Here is a 17,499-nt window from a genome sequence, read left to right on the forward strand (position 1 = left end):
CCACGTGCCAATTTCAATTCCTTCTTCTTTGTTCTTTCCTTTTCTTCCAGTACGCTTTCATCTGTTCACTATGTTTCTTCTTTCTGTCTTCAGACCACTTTGAACCAGTCTTTTTTACTTTCCTATCTTGGAATCCTTCTATTTTCAATACTTTTTCCTGAAAGCCTTCTCTATTATTTATTTCTTCTGTTGTTATATTGTCTTTTTCTAAATCCTTTCTTACTTCATTGACCCAGCTTGTCGTTGATTTCTTACCCCACAAATATCTGAAAATCTTACTGGTTAATCTACTATCTTGCATTCGATATAAATGTCCAAAAAACATAAGTCTCCTTTTCCTCGTTACATCTGATATATTTTCTATTTTTTTTATATATTTCAGCATTACTTCGTAATTTCCAACCTTCTGCTGTGTTTTGTGGGCCTAATATTTTCCTCATGATTCGCCTTTCTAGTATTTCTAGTTTATCTAAATTATAGTTTAATGCCAGACATTCGCTTGCATATAGGCATTCTGGCTTCACTACTGTGTTGTAACGCCTTATTTTTGCATTTTTGGATAGGCATCTTTTATTGTAGATATCTTTGGTGACACCATAAGCTCTCTCCATTTTATGTACCCTCTCCTCTACTGCAGATTTTTCTAAACCATTTTCTTGGATTATTTCCCCTAGATAATTGAATTTTTTTACCCTCTCTATTTGGCCAATATCTGTTTTCAGAAATTTTGGTGCATACCAAATATTTGTTAAAAATTTTGTTTTTTCTGCAGAAATTCTTAAGCCAGTTCTGCTGGCGATTCTTTCCAAGACATTTACTTGGGTTATAGCAGATGCCACATTTTCAGAAAGTATTGCAAAGTCATCTGCAAATGCAAGACAATTTATTTCGATCCTTTTGTTTCCTCTTCCTAACCTTATCGGTGAAATGTTGAGTTCAATAAGTTTTTCGTTCCAAATTCTCACTATTTTCTCTAGGACACAATTAAAAAGAATTGGGGATAGTCCGTCGCCTTGTCGTACACCAGTTTTTATTTTGAAAGGCTGTGATATCTCTCCCAGAAATTTCACTTTAGAGACTGTGTCTGTAAGTGTTTCACGGATTAGATTTGCCAGTTTAGACTTTATGCCAAATTCTCGAATTATTTTTGTTGTATACAAGAACAGGTATACAGGAACACAACTATATTTTATTGCTTCAGATAGTCTTAACAACATATATACATACATTCAAATAAAACTTTCCTCGAAGCAGTATGAAAATTATAAACAGTTAACGTTGCTTGAAGACTGAAGTTTATATACATATACATGAATCTATCTTGATGCGAAAGTTCATTGAAAAGCTAGAGTTCTTGATAGTTGAAAACTATCTGCTCTATACCGTCACAAGTGTAATCAGTAGCGAAAGCTTGCACTAATAGAATATTAGTTGTTTCTGTAACTTGTCAGGAACTGACATTGAAATGCATAATTAGTAGAATACTAATTGATGTGTTTGAGCCTAGGTGGGACTGAGGGAATACTGTCATCGGGCTCAACATGGCTGCAGGAAACGGGAGCGGAGGCAGTAACCCGAGGTGAAACCTCAAACATTCAGAATCAGTCCACCTATTCGAGACATCTTTTTAAGAGTAATAGCCTCCGTGTTCGACATTCGGCGTAATCTGGTGCTGGGCACTGGCAAGTCCTCGCCTGTGGCTGGAAGGCAGCGCCTTTATATAGCTGGCTAATGTAACAGGCAAGCGCAGTGCAGACGTCTCGTAGAGTCGAGAACAATCCAGGCTCTTGCGTGCGCGGAGCAGGCGGTGCAGAGCGAGGAGCACGCAGACACACGACAATTTTATATATAGTTTCTCTGTCAACAGAATCAAAAGCCTTTTTGAAATCTACAAACATGACTACAATGTCCTTTGAATTAAGTAACCTGTGGCGAATTATTGACTTATTATTATTATTATTATTATTATTATTATTATTATTATTATTATTATTATTATTATTATTATTATTATTATTGATGTTCTGGACCCCCCCTGACAATGTGACCAGCACCATTGTCGCGCATAGGCAAGTGTGCAGGATTTCTGGCGATACGAATGATATACTTCTGTGCATTATTGACCTTATTATAGAAGTCAACAACTGCATAGTCAATATCATTCCTATCATTTATTTCAAATGTGTTTAAATTTTTATTTATATGCCAGGAGAATCTACTGTAATGTAACTTTAAGTTCTCCAAAGGAAAAGATGGCTCTTGAAAACGAACCCAGGAAAGATTGAAAATGATCGGTTTATGATCAGAATCAAGTACATTATGAACAGTAAAATCAATTGGTCTCCTTTTTCACCCCACCGCCGTTAAGTTGATTCCCCCCACAAAAAAAAAAGAGGTGTGTTTCTTATGTTTAAAGGGGATTTCAAATACCAATCTTCACATCTGTTACCCTCAGTTTTGAGATATAAGTATCCCCATAAAAATAATTCACTTTTCTTCACTTCCTTTCACACTCCCCCTTAAGTGAATTTTCTGGAGAAAAATACTTGTTTCTTTATTAGTAAAGGATCTTCTAAATACCAATTATCACGAATTTAACATCTTCAGTTTTAGAGATATGTGTCCTCTTAAAAGGAATTCAACTCCTTTTCACCCCTGCCCCCCAAGATGATTTCCCCCAAAATGTATTTTTATTTGTTTTTAAAGGAGATCCAAATAGCAATTTTCATATCTGTAACAACTTTAGTTTTTATTAGATGTAAGTATCCTCATACAATTCAATTAATTTTTCAATTCTTTCATCCCCTATTCATTGGATTTTCCAAAATCAAAGGAATACGTATTTCTTTACTTTTAAAGCAGATTCCAAATACCAATTTTCACTTCTGCAACATCTTTCATTTTTGAGATAATAGTATCTTCATACAAATAACTCAACTAATTTTTCAATTCTCTCCCCCCCTCCAAAGGGATTTCCGAAAACAAATTAGATGTATTTATTTATTTTTAAAGGAGATTCGAAATACCAAATTTCACGTCTGTAACATCTTCCGTTTTTGAGATATCAGTATCCTAATAAAAAGAATTCAACCCCATTTTCAGTCATTTTTACCCTCCACCCAAATGGTTTTTCCAAAAACAAAAATTAAATGTATTTTTATTTTTAATAGAGATTAAAAATACCATGTTTCACTTCTGAAACATGTTAAGTTTTTGAGATATACTGTAGAAATGCTCATTTTAAAATTTCACCCGCTTTTTAGATCCCCTTAAGTGGAGTTTCTGGAAACAAATCACCTATGTTTCTTTCCTTTTACAGGAGATTCCAAATACCAATTTTTATGTCTGTAACATTTTTAAGTTTCTGAGATATACTGTAGATATAGTCTTTCAAAAAATTCACCCCATTTATCACTCCTGTTTAAACCCCATTAAAGGCATTCAACCCCTTTTTCACCCTTTTTCACCCTTTTTCACCCCTCCTAGTGGGATTTTCCAAAGACAAAAAAATATGTGTTTCTTTATTTGTAAAGGAGTTTCTAAATACCAATTTTTATATCTGTAAACTTTTAAAGTTTTGAGATACAGATACACTCATTTTAAAAATTCACCCCCTTAGCGATGGAATATCCAAAAATCCTCCCTTAGTGAGCACCCACATTTTAATATAAATGTATCCTCAAAATTTCATTTCTTTATGTCCAGTAGTTTTGGCTCGGCAATGATGAATGAGTCAGCCAGGACATGTTCTTTCATATACTGTATATAGATATACGAGAATAGCTCAGAAACTAATGCACCACACATTTTTTAATTATTTATTGAACACAATCAAACTTATACACAAGGAAGAATTATGTTTCTTCTACACTCCCTATTTTTCTGCGTAATCTCCATCCCATTATATTATGGTCTTACTCCAGCAACAAACAAGGGCATGTATGCCCTGTCGGTACCACTCCTTGTTCTGTTCATGAAGCCATTTCTTCAATGTGCGAATCACCTCTTCGTCATCATGACCTTACCAGTGGGTGTCCGGCTCCATGGCTAAATGGTTAGCATGCTGGCCTTTGGTCACAGGAGTCCCGGGTTCGATTTCCGGCAGGATCAGGAATTTCAACCACAATTATTTAATTTTGCTGACACGGAAGATGGGTGTATGTGTTGTCCTCATCATCATTAATCTTCATCATGATGCGCAGGTCGCCTACGGGTGTCAAATCAAAAGACCTGCATCTGGCGAGCCAAACTTGCCCTCGGACACTCCCAGCAGTAAAAGCCATGCGCCATTTCATTTTTCATACCAGCGGGAGCAGTTGCTTTGAATTTTTTCTTCTGTGGAGAGTCAGGATGGTGCCATTGCATCGACTGCAGTTTTGTTTCCGGCTCAAAATGGTGAACCCAGGTTTCATCACCTGTCACAATCTGGGACAAGAAGGCTTCCCCCTCAGCTTCAAAATGTTACAGCAACTCAGAAGAAATGTTTTTTCTGAGAGTTTTGTGTTCCTCCATAAGACGGAACAGAACTCATCGCGAACACTTGTTTGATATGGATGTTGATTCCCATAGGGAAACCAAAATATTTGTCCCGAATGCAGGCATCAATTTTTGGTAATGAGACAAAGTCTCTCTTAGTGCATCGGCACTGCTGGCAACTCCAAGTAGTCTACGCAGTGGCCTCCATGGTATGCACTAGCCATGCGTCTTGGTGGGTGTGCTATTTACCAACTGATGAGCCCAACTTAGCACACTGGGGCGAAACGCCGGCAACCAGGAATGAAGTTAGCTGGAAAATTGATAATGTCCAATAACGGACCATTTATATTGGTAACACTTGTTTGCTCAATCAAGAGCACTGATGATTACACCTACACTTCCTTTGTTGATTGACAGCTCCCACGCCAAATGCCGAGTCCTGCGTCTTGGATGTGCATATCAGCACGCTGCATCTTGTCAGGTGTGACAACCGTGGGTGTCCTCCCCGACCGCTGCAAATCTTGGAGTTCTGCTGAACCGCTTTCAGATTGCCTCACCCTCTGTGCCCAGCAACTAACTGTACTTCTGTCGACTGCTGATGCTCCATAAATTGCACATAAACGTTTGTCAATGTTTCCAACCGTTCCTTGCTCCGCAGAGTGAAATTCAATGACGATACGCTGCTTGTAACATATATCACTTACAGACGCCCATGTTGAACCAATGCTGCAAGTACGCTATCTGTCGGAAGAAGCAAAAACTTTGCACACGCACTCTGAAAACTTCAAAGAATTCATATCTAAAGTTTCGCATTCGTACCATTACTGGGGGCTGAGAAAAAAAAAACTGTGGAGCATTATTTTCTGGGCCATCCTCGTATAATTCAGAATGTTATAGCGATCCAAAAAGAAAGAAGACAAAAATGGATATTGGTGATGAATCGAATAAAGTATTGTGAATACCACTAACTACTTTTACAGTTTTTGGAGACGCCGAGATGCTGGAATTTAGTCCTGCGGCAGTTCTTTTACGTACCAGTAAATCTACCGACACGCGGCTGACGTATCTGAGTACCTTCAAATATCACTGGACTGAGCCAGGATCGAACCTGCCAAGTTGGGGTCAGAAGGCCAGCACCTCAACCGTCTGAGCCACTCAGCTCGGCTTCTTACTGTCAATCACACAAGCTGACAGGTACAAAAGAGGAAGGAAAAACTGTCGGTTCCAATACTCACCACATTGTTGACGTCCAGGTTCTTATCCACCCAGTCACGACCTTGTTGAAACTGCTCCGTCAAGCCCATGATGTACAAGGTGCTCAGACCATCCACGATAGTAGCACCGAGTTGAGAGTTGCCAAAGATACCAGACTTGTGGGCTCGCTTGCTGACTGGTCTCAACTCGTTTTCTCCCCAAGCATACTGCACGTAGCTACTCCAGGCATGTTTCATCATCTGTAGCACAGAAAGCACTCAGATTTGTCTTTCATTTTAATAAAACTACTCAAAAGATTACAGCTATGTAGCAGACAAAAGTTAGTATTTTCTGACTATTCTGGAAATAGTATGTATTCGAGAAGTATTTTAACATTGCGACAGAAGTAAGAGTTGTGATTGGTGAATCTGGGTGGCAATAGGCAGGTACCTGCATTCTGATTGGCTACTCCAAGGCCAGAGTTCCCCTTTTAAAGAGAGCGAGGCAGCATTTCGTGGTCTGTCTGTCTGTGAGTGGTCTGTCTGTCAGTCTTCGATCTCTTGACCGTCAGAAGTTTTGACGTCGTCAGAGACGCCTCGCTACTGGGATGGGCCACTTTGGGGTAAGTGCTCTTGATTTCCATTCCACCTTAAATTTCCTGTAATGTTCGCTTGCTTTTTTATATAGGAGTCTGCCCTAACCTCACCTAGATTCGCCACTCAATTATTTCTGATGCCTTAGCTTTTCAGCCGGGCTTGCCTGTTTGTTTTTGAGGCATTCCCCGTTCCTTGTTTCGCTAAACATGTAAATTGTAGTTTTATATATTTACCTTGGGGTTTGCCTCTAATAGTTCCGTGTCACTTGATAAACGCCAGAGTTTTGAAAGGTACTTTTAACTTCACTGTAAATTGTAATTGCATATTACGTTTATTCCTACCTTCTAAATTGTATTGTACAAACTATTTGGTAACTAGATACATTGTATTTGCTTGACTCTTTGAACTTATAGGAAGCTATTGTCAAGGAACGTGCATTAATATTGGTGTGTCTCTGCAGAACATGTAAGTTGTATTTTACTAAGGTTATGTGTTGGTACCTTCCGCATGGCTGAATTTGTTCTGAATTCATTTGTAAAGTCCTTTGGTAAATAATATTTTCTGAGATTAAGGATCACGGTTGATTATTTCGGAAACTGCAACCTAAGCCATCTCCATGCCCTTGGTAGGTTCCCAGCTCCTTCCCACCTTCCTGGTTTATTGTCATCTAGTTGGCCCTTCTGATATTTACTAGCGTCGTTATCGGCGGAGATCCGCGTAGTTTCAGCTGATGTTTCACTGAGTGTGTAGTGGTTTTTGGTACTGTGTAATTGTACTTTCTTTCCTTCCTTTCTGTATTTAGTGTAGCCGCTGAAGTAACGGTTACAGTTATAAAACCAGAAAATGCGGAACCTGAGTTGTGAAAAGGAAAAGCTTTTTAAGATGTGTTCAGTTTAGCACAATTACTTTTTTCTTGTACTTTACCCATCACTGCAGATTTATTACTAACATTAAATGACAATACTGAGAAATATGGTATAAAAATCAGTGTGGAGAAGAGCAAAACAGTGGTGATGACAAGAGGAGAAAGGAATCATTACTATCAGAGGACAAAACCTTGAGGTTGTGGAATATTTCAAATATTTGAGAAGTGAAATAATGCAAGACGCAAGGTTGGATAGGGAGATTAGCAGAAGGGTACAAGCGGGAAATTCGTCCTACCAGAATGAAAGGAACCTGGTGTGGAACAGAGAAGTCCTATGAAATGTAAAGAGATAATGTACAAGATGTACTGTACTCCTATATTAACGTATGCATCAGATACTTGGAGTTTGACAGCAAGAAACAAGATTAAAATTTAGGCCAGTGGGATGAAGTCCTGAGGAGTATGGTAGGAATACAAGGAGACACAGAAGACGAAATGTTGAGGTATAAAAGAGATAAGGATAAAAAACTGAGTGATAGGATGGAGAATCAATTGCCATGGTTTGGACATGTTATGAGAATGGAGGAGGGAAAGACACCAAAACAACTGTTGGAGGCTGAAATAGAAGGAAGTAAGGCAAGAGGGAGGCCCAGAGCAAGATGGATGGACTCTGTCAAGAACAGTATAAGAAAAAGAAGACTGGCCTGGAATACAATTTCTGAAGAGGAATAGTGGGAGGAGGGACAACGGTAGAGAAGTGCCATCAACACCCCGACCTGGCAGGAGCTGGACAGGGGGAAATGAAAATGATGATAATGATGGAAATAAATGTCACCACACTCCAAGTCACTTATTTGCCCTAACCTACATTTGTACTTCTTATTGATGAACAACACACAGCATCTGCCTGCTGTTATACCAGTAATATACAGCCTTTCCTTTCCTAAATGGTGTCTTTAATCAAATAGTGCTAGTTTATAAAGATGTTACCTCCCGTAACTTTGCTCTGCGCATCACATTTACATCATGTGGATCTTCTTCCTCACAGTTGATGGAATAGTTGCTTGAAGTAGACTGCTGATAGGATGTAGACACCAGCAGCCCCAACAGCAGCAGACACAGTACCCCCATAAACTTGGCCATTTCTGTGCCACACCCTGTAACAAAAATATTAAGAACAAATCCATCTTAAATTTGTAACCTACAATTGATCTTGGGGTGATGATGATGATTACAATGATGATGCTTGCTGTTTAAAGAGGCCTAACATCTAGGTCATTGGTCCCCTAATGGTACGAAATGAGACGAAATGTAATAAAAATTTAAATTCCAAAATTCATCTACTGACCAGAATTCAAAACTTGATGTTGAAGAATGAATATCTGAATATGAATGTAAAATAATCAGCAGATCTAACTCACAATATTAAAAGTTCAAAAAATTCCAAAATCAATTCAATGACTAGGATTCAAAAAGATGACGATGAACAGTGATTATAAACTTAAAACACTCAGTGGACCTGCAATGCCCCATTCTCCCAGAAACTTACTTAATACAATGGTATACTACTACCACTACTACTACTAATTATGTTATTTGCTTTCCGTCCCACTAACTACCTGTACGATTTTTGGAGACGCCGAGGTGCCGGATTTTAGACTTGCAGGAGTTCTTTTATTTGCCAATAAATCTACTGACATGAGGCTGATGTATTTGAACACCTTCAAATACCACCGGACTGAGTCAGGATTGAACCTGCCAGGTTGGGGTCAGAAGGCCTATATATACTGATCAAGGGGCTGCTTCCAAAGCATAATCCTGAATCGATGATGCTTGTTATCTAAAGGGGTCCCAAATCCAGGTCAACGGTCCCTCATAATAGTACTTATTGCTAGGAAAGTAGAACCATGGTATTTCTCACATAGTGGTACTAATCACAGGCAACGCAGACCCATGATGTCCACAACCAGATGATGGAACACCCCAGTGGTGTAGCCTCTTTTTTTCTACCTGGGGTGTTCCAAGCGAACCTGGACAGAGGGGAGCCTCCAACATAGTGGCAGATACTATACACGGGTACTGTAGACCCATAGTGATCTTCCCAAAGACCCATGATATTCCTCATACAGTGGCACTAATCACAAGGAAAGTCGACTCATGGTGTTCCTTGTGTGATGGTACTAGTCACAGATAAACTCATGGTTCAAAATTCAGCATTTCTTGGTTGCCCCTTTCAGTTGCCTCTTCCGACAGGCAGGAGATACCATGGGTGTATTCATCATCTCCATCCCCCACCCACAGGAGGTGAGCAAAAGCAAGACAACTGTGTTGACTACAGGAGAAAGAGAGGGAAAGGTACTGTAAAAATTGCACGGGACTGGAAGACCTTGAAATTGTGGAAAGCTTCAAGTACTTGGGAAAGCAAACTGATGCAGTAAAAGGATACAACAGGGAACTGCTTGTTGTTAGTGTAAAGAGGTGATGTACAGGATGATCCATTTTGATTTAATTCCTCTTCCGGGTTGAACCGTTTTGTGGTTTTCCGTACATTCTGTACAGTTTACCAACGTTTCAAATACCTTGCAGTATTCTTTGTCAAGGTGACTGAAATACCCCTACTTGATCTGAGGTAATCAGTTTCCCAGGCAGCAATCAAACAATCAAACAAACGGAAGAAGAACTGAATTACTCTCCACACCGTGGAAGCCTCACTCCTAAGTTTACAATTTTAATGACATAACTTCAAACTTTCAAACCAATAATGGCAAATGTGTGCAATGTGTTCCAAATGACAGAGTAACTGTACGAGATTCCTTAGAGTAAATGTTGAAAATGTCTTCCGTCTACATCCATAGACCATATTCTGAGACTTTCTCTGAAGGGCATCCTCGTCAGTGTTACCGATTTCATTCCTAATGGCCTCACATGATTTCAGCAAGTGACCATAGTCTGTTCATGTATACTAATGATTTCTTCAGTAAACATCCTTAATCATCATCAACACAATCTTGATTCATTCCAGATCTGTTTCTTCTAAAGGATCGAGTCAGTTGTCTGCAGCTTTCTTACCACAGAAAAATTGTTCGCCTGGTTGAGACATTGTGCACACTGAATTCGTTTTGATATACCCATAGTGTTTCAATTAACAAATTTGTCTTCCAGTATGTTTTCACAACAAAAACATGCTGCCGAAGGGAGTACTGGATGTTCATGTGAACTAATGAGTAGTAGCAAACAATGGATGGTACAGGTACCAATATACAGTAGATTCTCCTAGAGCTACTGAGCTCACTAAACTCATGTTTCAACTTTACACCAGTTTCCAGAGGGCAATTACAATATATCCCATTAAAATTGTGAAGTTAATATGGATCACCCTGTGTAAGATAAATTATTGCCCCACACTGCAGTGGCAAATACAGGGTGTATCAGAACTATACCGACAAAAACATCGGGGATGCTCTTCGTGTTATGTTACGAATGACGGTGCAATCAGATTGGCAAAGAAATTTTTTTTTTAGAGAAAATGAGCTTACTTGGTTACTTCCGGGTGCATGACTCAAATTGTCAAACTTGCTGTATGTGCTATGCCAGACAGCCAGCCCACTGCCTGTTACTGTGCGCCAGAGGAGGGAAGAGAAAGGAGGAGAAGTGGGAAGCGGGGGACAGAGGTAATACTTGGCGCACTGCAGAGCGTAGTTCCAGTTGTACAGAAGAGAGGCAGGCTACCATGTGCCAAAGTTACTTTATTGTTAAGGAACGAGTGTGAAACATAAATGAGATGCATTAATCGTATGATAAAAACACAAATGTTTTTGGCACCATGCACTTTAAGGCCACATGTTTTCTTCACAGTTTCCTTACTTGTTTGAAGGCAATACTTCACAGGCACTTCAAATATGGGTGGTCTCTCCGTTGTGTAATTGGTTGTGAACCACGAATATTTAATCATGTCCTTGAACCGTGAAGAAGAAAATTAAAAATGAATTAAGGAATGCATTTTCAGTATGCTGTTTTTCTGATAAACATCAAACTGAAAGTCTTTACAACCTGTCAGTGTGCGGACCGACATGCCGTTATCGAACAGCTCCTGGAGGAAAACAGACGATGGACATTACTGGAGTTACAGAGGACAAGTGGCATCGAGAAATGCACCATCCACAGAATATTGCGGACAAAGCTGCAAATTCACAGAATCATATAGTGCTGGGTACCGTATGCACTGACGGAAGTTCAACGGTGGATGCAATATGCAATATGCTCCGACCACCTAGCACGCTGGCAACAGGATGGCAACCACTTCCCGAGCGATGCCGATCACCGGTTGCCACACTTCCTTGGTGAAACTTTCCTATCCACCATGCTACTGTACGGTATGGCAGGGCATTATTCCCAAGGGCATCCACCAATTCACTGTGACATTCTCTTGCATTTCTGCCCCGGAGAACGGCTATTTTGATGTATGCACGCTGCTCGACACAGGTTACTTCCACCTTGCACGACACTCGTCACATAACTGATTTCACAGTGCTCCCTGTGCTACTACCAGAAATCACAGAGCCATCTGTTGTTGTAAATACACAATATGCCAGAATAGCTTTCACGTGACAAATAGCAGTTTGTGATCCGCTCACATGTCTGCAAGGAAGAAAATGGTTGCAACGACTTTTGCCCCAACCCTCGTATATGCAGCAGAGACCTGAATACTGACCAAAAGACAAGAATAAAATTCTGACCGTTACTGTACGATGAAATTTTTTACAAGTTTGATAGGAGATAGTGGCCCTGGTCTAGAAAGCCAAGAATAACGGCCAAGAGAATTCGTTGTGCAAACCACACAACACCTTGTAATCTGCATGCTTTTGGGCTGAGCAGCAGTAGACCATGGTCCTTCAGGATTGTTGTGCTATGGGAGTCAGGTATGGGGAGTATCAGAAAGAAGACACAAGGACAATCTCCACATCCTTGTATACCTTTGTCTTCGCAAAAATGGCCTTTCTCTTAATCATCCCAGCTCTTCTCAGTTCCCTGACAAGCTTGTTTCACCTTCCCACCTTCATCACAAAGTTGGGCATCAACACTCACTGAGGGGCATGACAGAACGATGATGATAATGATGATGCTTGTTGTTTAAAGGGGCCTAACATCTAGGTCATCGGCCCCTAATGGTACGAAATGAGACGAAATGTAATGAGAATTTATTAAAAGTCCAAAATCATCACTGACCAGAATTCAAAGCGTGATGACGAAGAATGAATGGATGGATATGAATTTTAAACAGTCAGTGGATCCGATCCACAATGCCCCACATTTCCAGAAACTAGCGTAAAACAATAGTATTACTGACCAAGGAACTGCTTCTAAAGCACAGTACTGAATCGATGATGTTTGTAGTCTAAAGGAGTCCAAAATCCAGGTCATAGGCCCCTCATAATGGTACTAATCGCTAGGAAAGTCGAACCAGGGTATTTGTCATGTTGCGGTACTAATCAAAAGTAGCGTAGACTCGCAGTATTCCACACGTTATGGTACTACTCACAGGTAATGTAATACGCACATGTAACGCAAACCTATGGTGTTCCTCACACAAGTGTACTAATCACAGGGACTCGTACTATCCCGTGCTGTTCCTCACATAGTGGATACTAATCACAGGCAAGGCAGACCCATGATGTCGCGCATAGAGTGGTATTAATCACACTTACTGTAAAACCCACCCTGATTCACACACTCTCGCTACTAATCACAAACCAATTGTGTATCTAACGTACAGTAGTGGTACTACGTGCAAGTAAAGGCGATCCATGGTCTTCCCCGCGTGGTGGTACTAATTACAAGTAGTCTCATGGTTCTAATTCGATCATCCCTTGGTCGCCCCTTTTAGTTGCCTCTTACAAAAGGTAGGGGATACTGTGGGTGTATTCTTCGCCTGCCTTCCCCACCTACAAGGGGATCTTGACAGATCTGTCTGTAGTCTTGATATGGGAGATGTAGGAAGAAGAAAGTTGGATAAAGACAGGAAAAGGAAAGAACCAAAGATAAAGATCAGCAGAGATTGTAAAAGAATAAGAACACAGGACAAACACAATAGGTCAATATGAGTAAAAGTAAAAGGGGCAGTCAAATGAAAACCGAACACCTGCTACAATGTGACCACGGAATGGTTTTATTCAAAAGTAATTACCAAAAGCGTTAATACATTTATCCTACTGGGAGACGAGATGATCAATTCCACTTTTGTAGAGAGAGGTAGGTCGCTGACGGATCCACAACTGCACCCACTCTTGCACTTCCTCGTCTGAATGAAACAGACTCCACGAATGTCTTTCTTCAGGTCGCCAAAATGACTCAGACATGACACCATTCTATCAATCTTTTGTCCCTCCGTCAGTTGATGCGGAACACACTGCATGCAAATTTTATGAAAATGCACGTGATCTTCGATAATGACATGCACAGAGCCATGGCTAATACACAGTAGCGTGGCGAGAAGCAAGTCAGAGCAAGGCTCGTTCTAAACCAGCTATAGGGAGTGTCATTTACGACCTTGTCTTTTTCAAAAAGGATTATTCTTAGGATTTACGCCACGAATAGGTGGTTATGCAGCGCTGGTTGTTGCCATACGACAGGCAGTCTCAGAAGGTTTACGATTTCTTCTACCAAATTAGCTAAATTTGAAAGAATATTCTACAAGCTAATGCTTTTAATCATTCTGATATGGATTTAGTACCAATCCATTTCTGAGGCCAGAATTTTGATCTCCCCAGTCAACACACTGAAACTACCAGATTCCAACAATGCTTGCAACGTTTTTCAAGTAAGATCATTCATATTTAACTTGGCTGAAAGATTGTTTGCAAGAAGTTTTAAACTACCTCTTTAAATATATGTATATGTTCTCCTATTTTTTCTTAATAGTTCAAAAAGTAACTTCCGTTTCAAATATGAACAGCAACAATGGACATTGATTCCATATGAAACGTTATGACAGGCTTGTCAATTTCAAGTTAATTTCATTTTTTAACATTGAAGACAAAATTTTTACGTTTTAAATTAAATAGTTCACTTGTAAAGTGATGTGTATTGATTGGGTGGATCAAAACCTAACATTGTTTCTTAGCCATGGCTAATGTCGACCTGAACAAGAATTTCTTCCTCCGTGATTTGTCTGTTTTCCCAGATAAGGCCATTGATCCGTCCAATCACAGCAGGAGTAATGGCTCGATGGGCCTGTCCTTGGTGCGCATCGCCTTGCAGTGATGTGCGCCCTTTTCGGAATCTCCTATGCCACTCGTGTACATTCGTCATGGACGTGCAGTGTTCGCCATACACAACAGACATGCGACGATGAGTTTCGCGTACTCCAGCACCTTCAGCCACAGAAAACGAACCACACTTCTCTGCTCTTCTTTGCTTGCCTCCATTTCTACAGCTACACAAACACACTAGACCAGCCCACGCACCAATGAAGACATAACCCAACAACTGCGTGCATCTGTGAGTTGTCACTATGCAGTTTTCCTACCACAGCGATGGCAATATTGATACATTACAAAAGTGTTGCCACCTTTCGCTCAGAATATGTGATATGGCGGGTGTTCACTTTTCAATTGTCTGCCCCTTATAAATTTGTGTCCGTATCCCAATGTGGTGCAGCTCTTTTCAGACAAATCCCAAATGCAGATGTGAGCTGGCATCTAACTTTCTAAAGCCCTCCTGTCAATCTTACATTACTGGCAGTATCAGGAATTGAACAGGAAAGCAGCTAATAATGCTAATCTTTACACTATGGAGGTATAAGTAATGGAAATAAATTTTAAAATGTGCCTAGTTTATGGGTCTTGAGCAATAAACTTCTCAGGCATGCACAAACACACTAACCTTTCACCGACTGCTACAATGCTGCACCTTGCCTTTTAAATCATAACTTCAAAATTAATGTGGATATACACAAAATTCCTTCATCAAAATGTACTGCTATAGTTTGGCTGTGTCTTATTCTAACTCTTCATAAAGGTGCAGTGGCATCATGTAGCTAGCCTTTGTGGGGCCGATGACCTTAGATGTTAGGCCCCTTTAACCTGTCGGCCTGAAGTGCCAAGCACTGCTCGTCATGTAGTAACCAGTGCGCGCGGTGGAGTAACAAGCACTGCTCGCACGGTACACGCGTGTACTGTACTGCAATCTAGCAGTTACGATCAAAGCTGTTTGTGTTTTAACTCATTTCTGGTGGAAGCGGGAAGTCTGAGCTTTCGAACGATATACCTTGATCCATATTTCGATAGGGTTTTGTCACTGAAATTCAAGTGATATTTCAAGGAATGTTTATCTCTGCCACCAGGGGCAGGCACTGTTTTTGTCTGCTATCTGGCGACTACTATGCACACTTCTTGCATTATACCTTCACTTCCTCTCGGGGAAGATCCTGGCTGTCAACAGAATCATAAATTTTATCTATTCAGGGCTTTCTTGAGACTGTTCTTTTTTCACGTCCTTTTTCCTTATCACACGCTGTCCTGCATTCAGTCGGTCTTGAGTGGAGATGGCTTTTATAAACAAGTGTGGGTTATCAAGCTTGGAAATAGAGGATGTTTAGAACAGTTGAGTGGTTCTAACTTAAATTTGTAAAATTCAGATGGTAATTTGTGTAATGTGGTTGACATCGCTGTACGTGAAGTCCTTGGTTTGGAATCAGAAGATACAATTGATAGTAGGCAGAATGGCAATCTGCAATGTCACGGCTAATACATTTCAGTGGGAAAACATGTCTAATTATGTGGGTCAAATATAATAGTTTATAGAGAACCCAGGACCTCAGAATGAAGGAGCTGGGGAATGTGATGGTGTGACGGTTTCTAAGACATTCTTTATGGATGAGTTAGTGGAACTAATAGTTCATGAAACAAATTTATATGCTGAACAAAGAATACAATCTAGGGAATTATTACCACTTCGTTCCAGAATGTGAGGTTGGAAACCAGTCACAAAGGATGAGATATACGTTGTGATTGCTCTTTATATGTTAAAGGCTATAATACAAAAGCCTAGGCTATGAAGCTACACTTAAGAAAATGGAAATTGCAACACCATGAAGGCAATGGTCGTTTGTGTTGATTTTCAAGATATGGAACGATGCAGTGTAGGTATGTAAACGATCAAAGTTTCAGACCCATTGGATTGTTGCTACAGGTCTCCCCACGTGATTGGTCGCAGAGGAATCAAATCCAGTATACGGACTCTGGTGTAGCGTAGTTGACTTGCAGTCTGTGCAGTGAAGTGTTCCCCGTCAAACATGCCTCGACGACAGAGAAGAGCACGCTATCAACAACTGTTGCTGTTTGAGAGGGCTCGGATAATTGGGCTGTGTGAGGCTGGATTATTGCTAAGGACTGTCGCTGCATGTGTTGGCCGACAGGCATCTATGGTACAACGTGTATGGCAGCAGTGGTCAAATGAAGGTACCCACACTCGTAGACCTGGCACAAGCCCAGCGCGACAGACAACTGTGAGAGAGGATCGCCGCATCATTCGGATGGCCCAGATGGAACCCCATGCAACAGCAGCGCAAATTCGAGTAGCTGTGGCACCCCACGTTACACAACAAACAGTTGGTAATCGCCTGCATGCAGCTGGCTTATGAGCCCGTGTCCCTGCAGAAGGTGTTCATTGACCCCACAACAGCGATGTGTAAGGCTGACCTGGTGTCGAGAAAGATCGATGTGGGTCGATGAATGGCATAGGGTCGTCTTTAGTGATGAATCGCACTTCTATCTTGCCCGCAGTAATCGCCGGAATCGTGTGCGCCGACGTACCGGGGAGAGGGGCCGCCCAGATCTTATTGTCGAGAGGCACACAGGACCAACACCAAGCATAATGGTCTGGGGAGCTATTGGCTTTAATGTAAAATCACAATTAGTGCTTGTTGAGGGCACTATGACTGCTCAACAGTACGTTGATCGGGTACTCAATCCAGTGGTTGTCCCTATGATGGCGAACATTGCTAATGGGATGTTTCAGCAGGACAATGCCCAGGTTCACACTGCACGCATCTCCAGAGAAGCTCTCCACGACATCACAACCTTAGAATGGCCCGCCAGATCCCCGGACCTCAGTCCTATTGAGCATGTGTGGGACATGATGGGTCGACAACTGGCCAACCGTCCTCAGCCACCCACAACTCTGGAACAACTGACCCGTGCAGTGCAGCAAGCATGGGCCACAATTCCTCAGGAAGCAATCCAGGGCCTTATTCACTCCATGCCTCGACGAATTCATCAATGTATTGCAGCTCGTGGTGGGCACATCCTGTATTGATTGTTGTCCAAACTTGCGGTCAGAGGGACCTGAAAGTGTATTCATCGAATACTC

The 17,499-nt window shown here is 40.9% G+C and overlaps 1 protein-coding gene across 1 annotated transcript in view; it reads right to left on the bottom strand.

The window, feature by feature from the left end:
• The window catches only part of LOC136881806 (mannosyl-oligosaccharide alpha-1,2-mannosidase IA), a 90,238-nt gene that overhangs the window by 56,361 nt on the left and 16,378 nt on the right, over window positions 1–17,499 (bottom strand). Inside the window, exons 2-3 of the mRNA XM_068229396.1 lie at window positions 8,122–8,288; window positions 5,712–5,930 (exon numbers count right to left, since the gene is read on the bottom strand). Coding sequence (XP_068085497.1) covers window positions 5,712–5,930; window positions 8,122–8,274 — 372 coding nt within the window. The 5' untranslated portion in view covers window positions 8,275–8,288. The remainder of the gene's footprint in view (window positions 1–5,711; window positions 5,931–8,121; window positions 8,289–17,499) is intronic.

Source organism: Anabrus simplex, chromosome 10, assembly GCF_040414725.1.
Source record: "Anabrus simplex isolate iqAnaSimp1 chromosome 10, ASM4041472v1, whole genome shotgun sequence".
Lineage (NCBI taxonomy): Eukaryota > Metazoa > Arthropoda > Insecta > Orthoptera > Tettigoniidae > Anabrus > Anabrus simplex.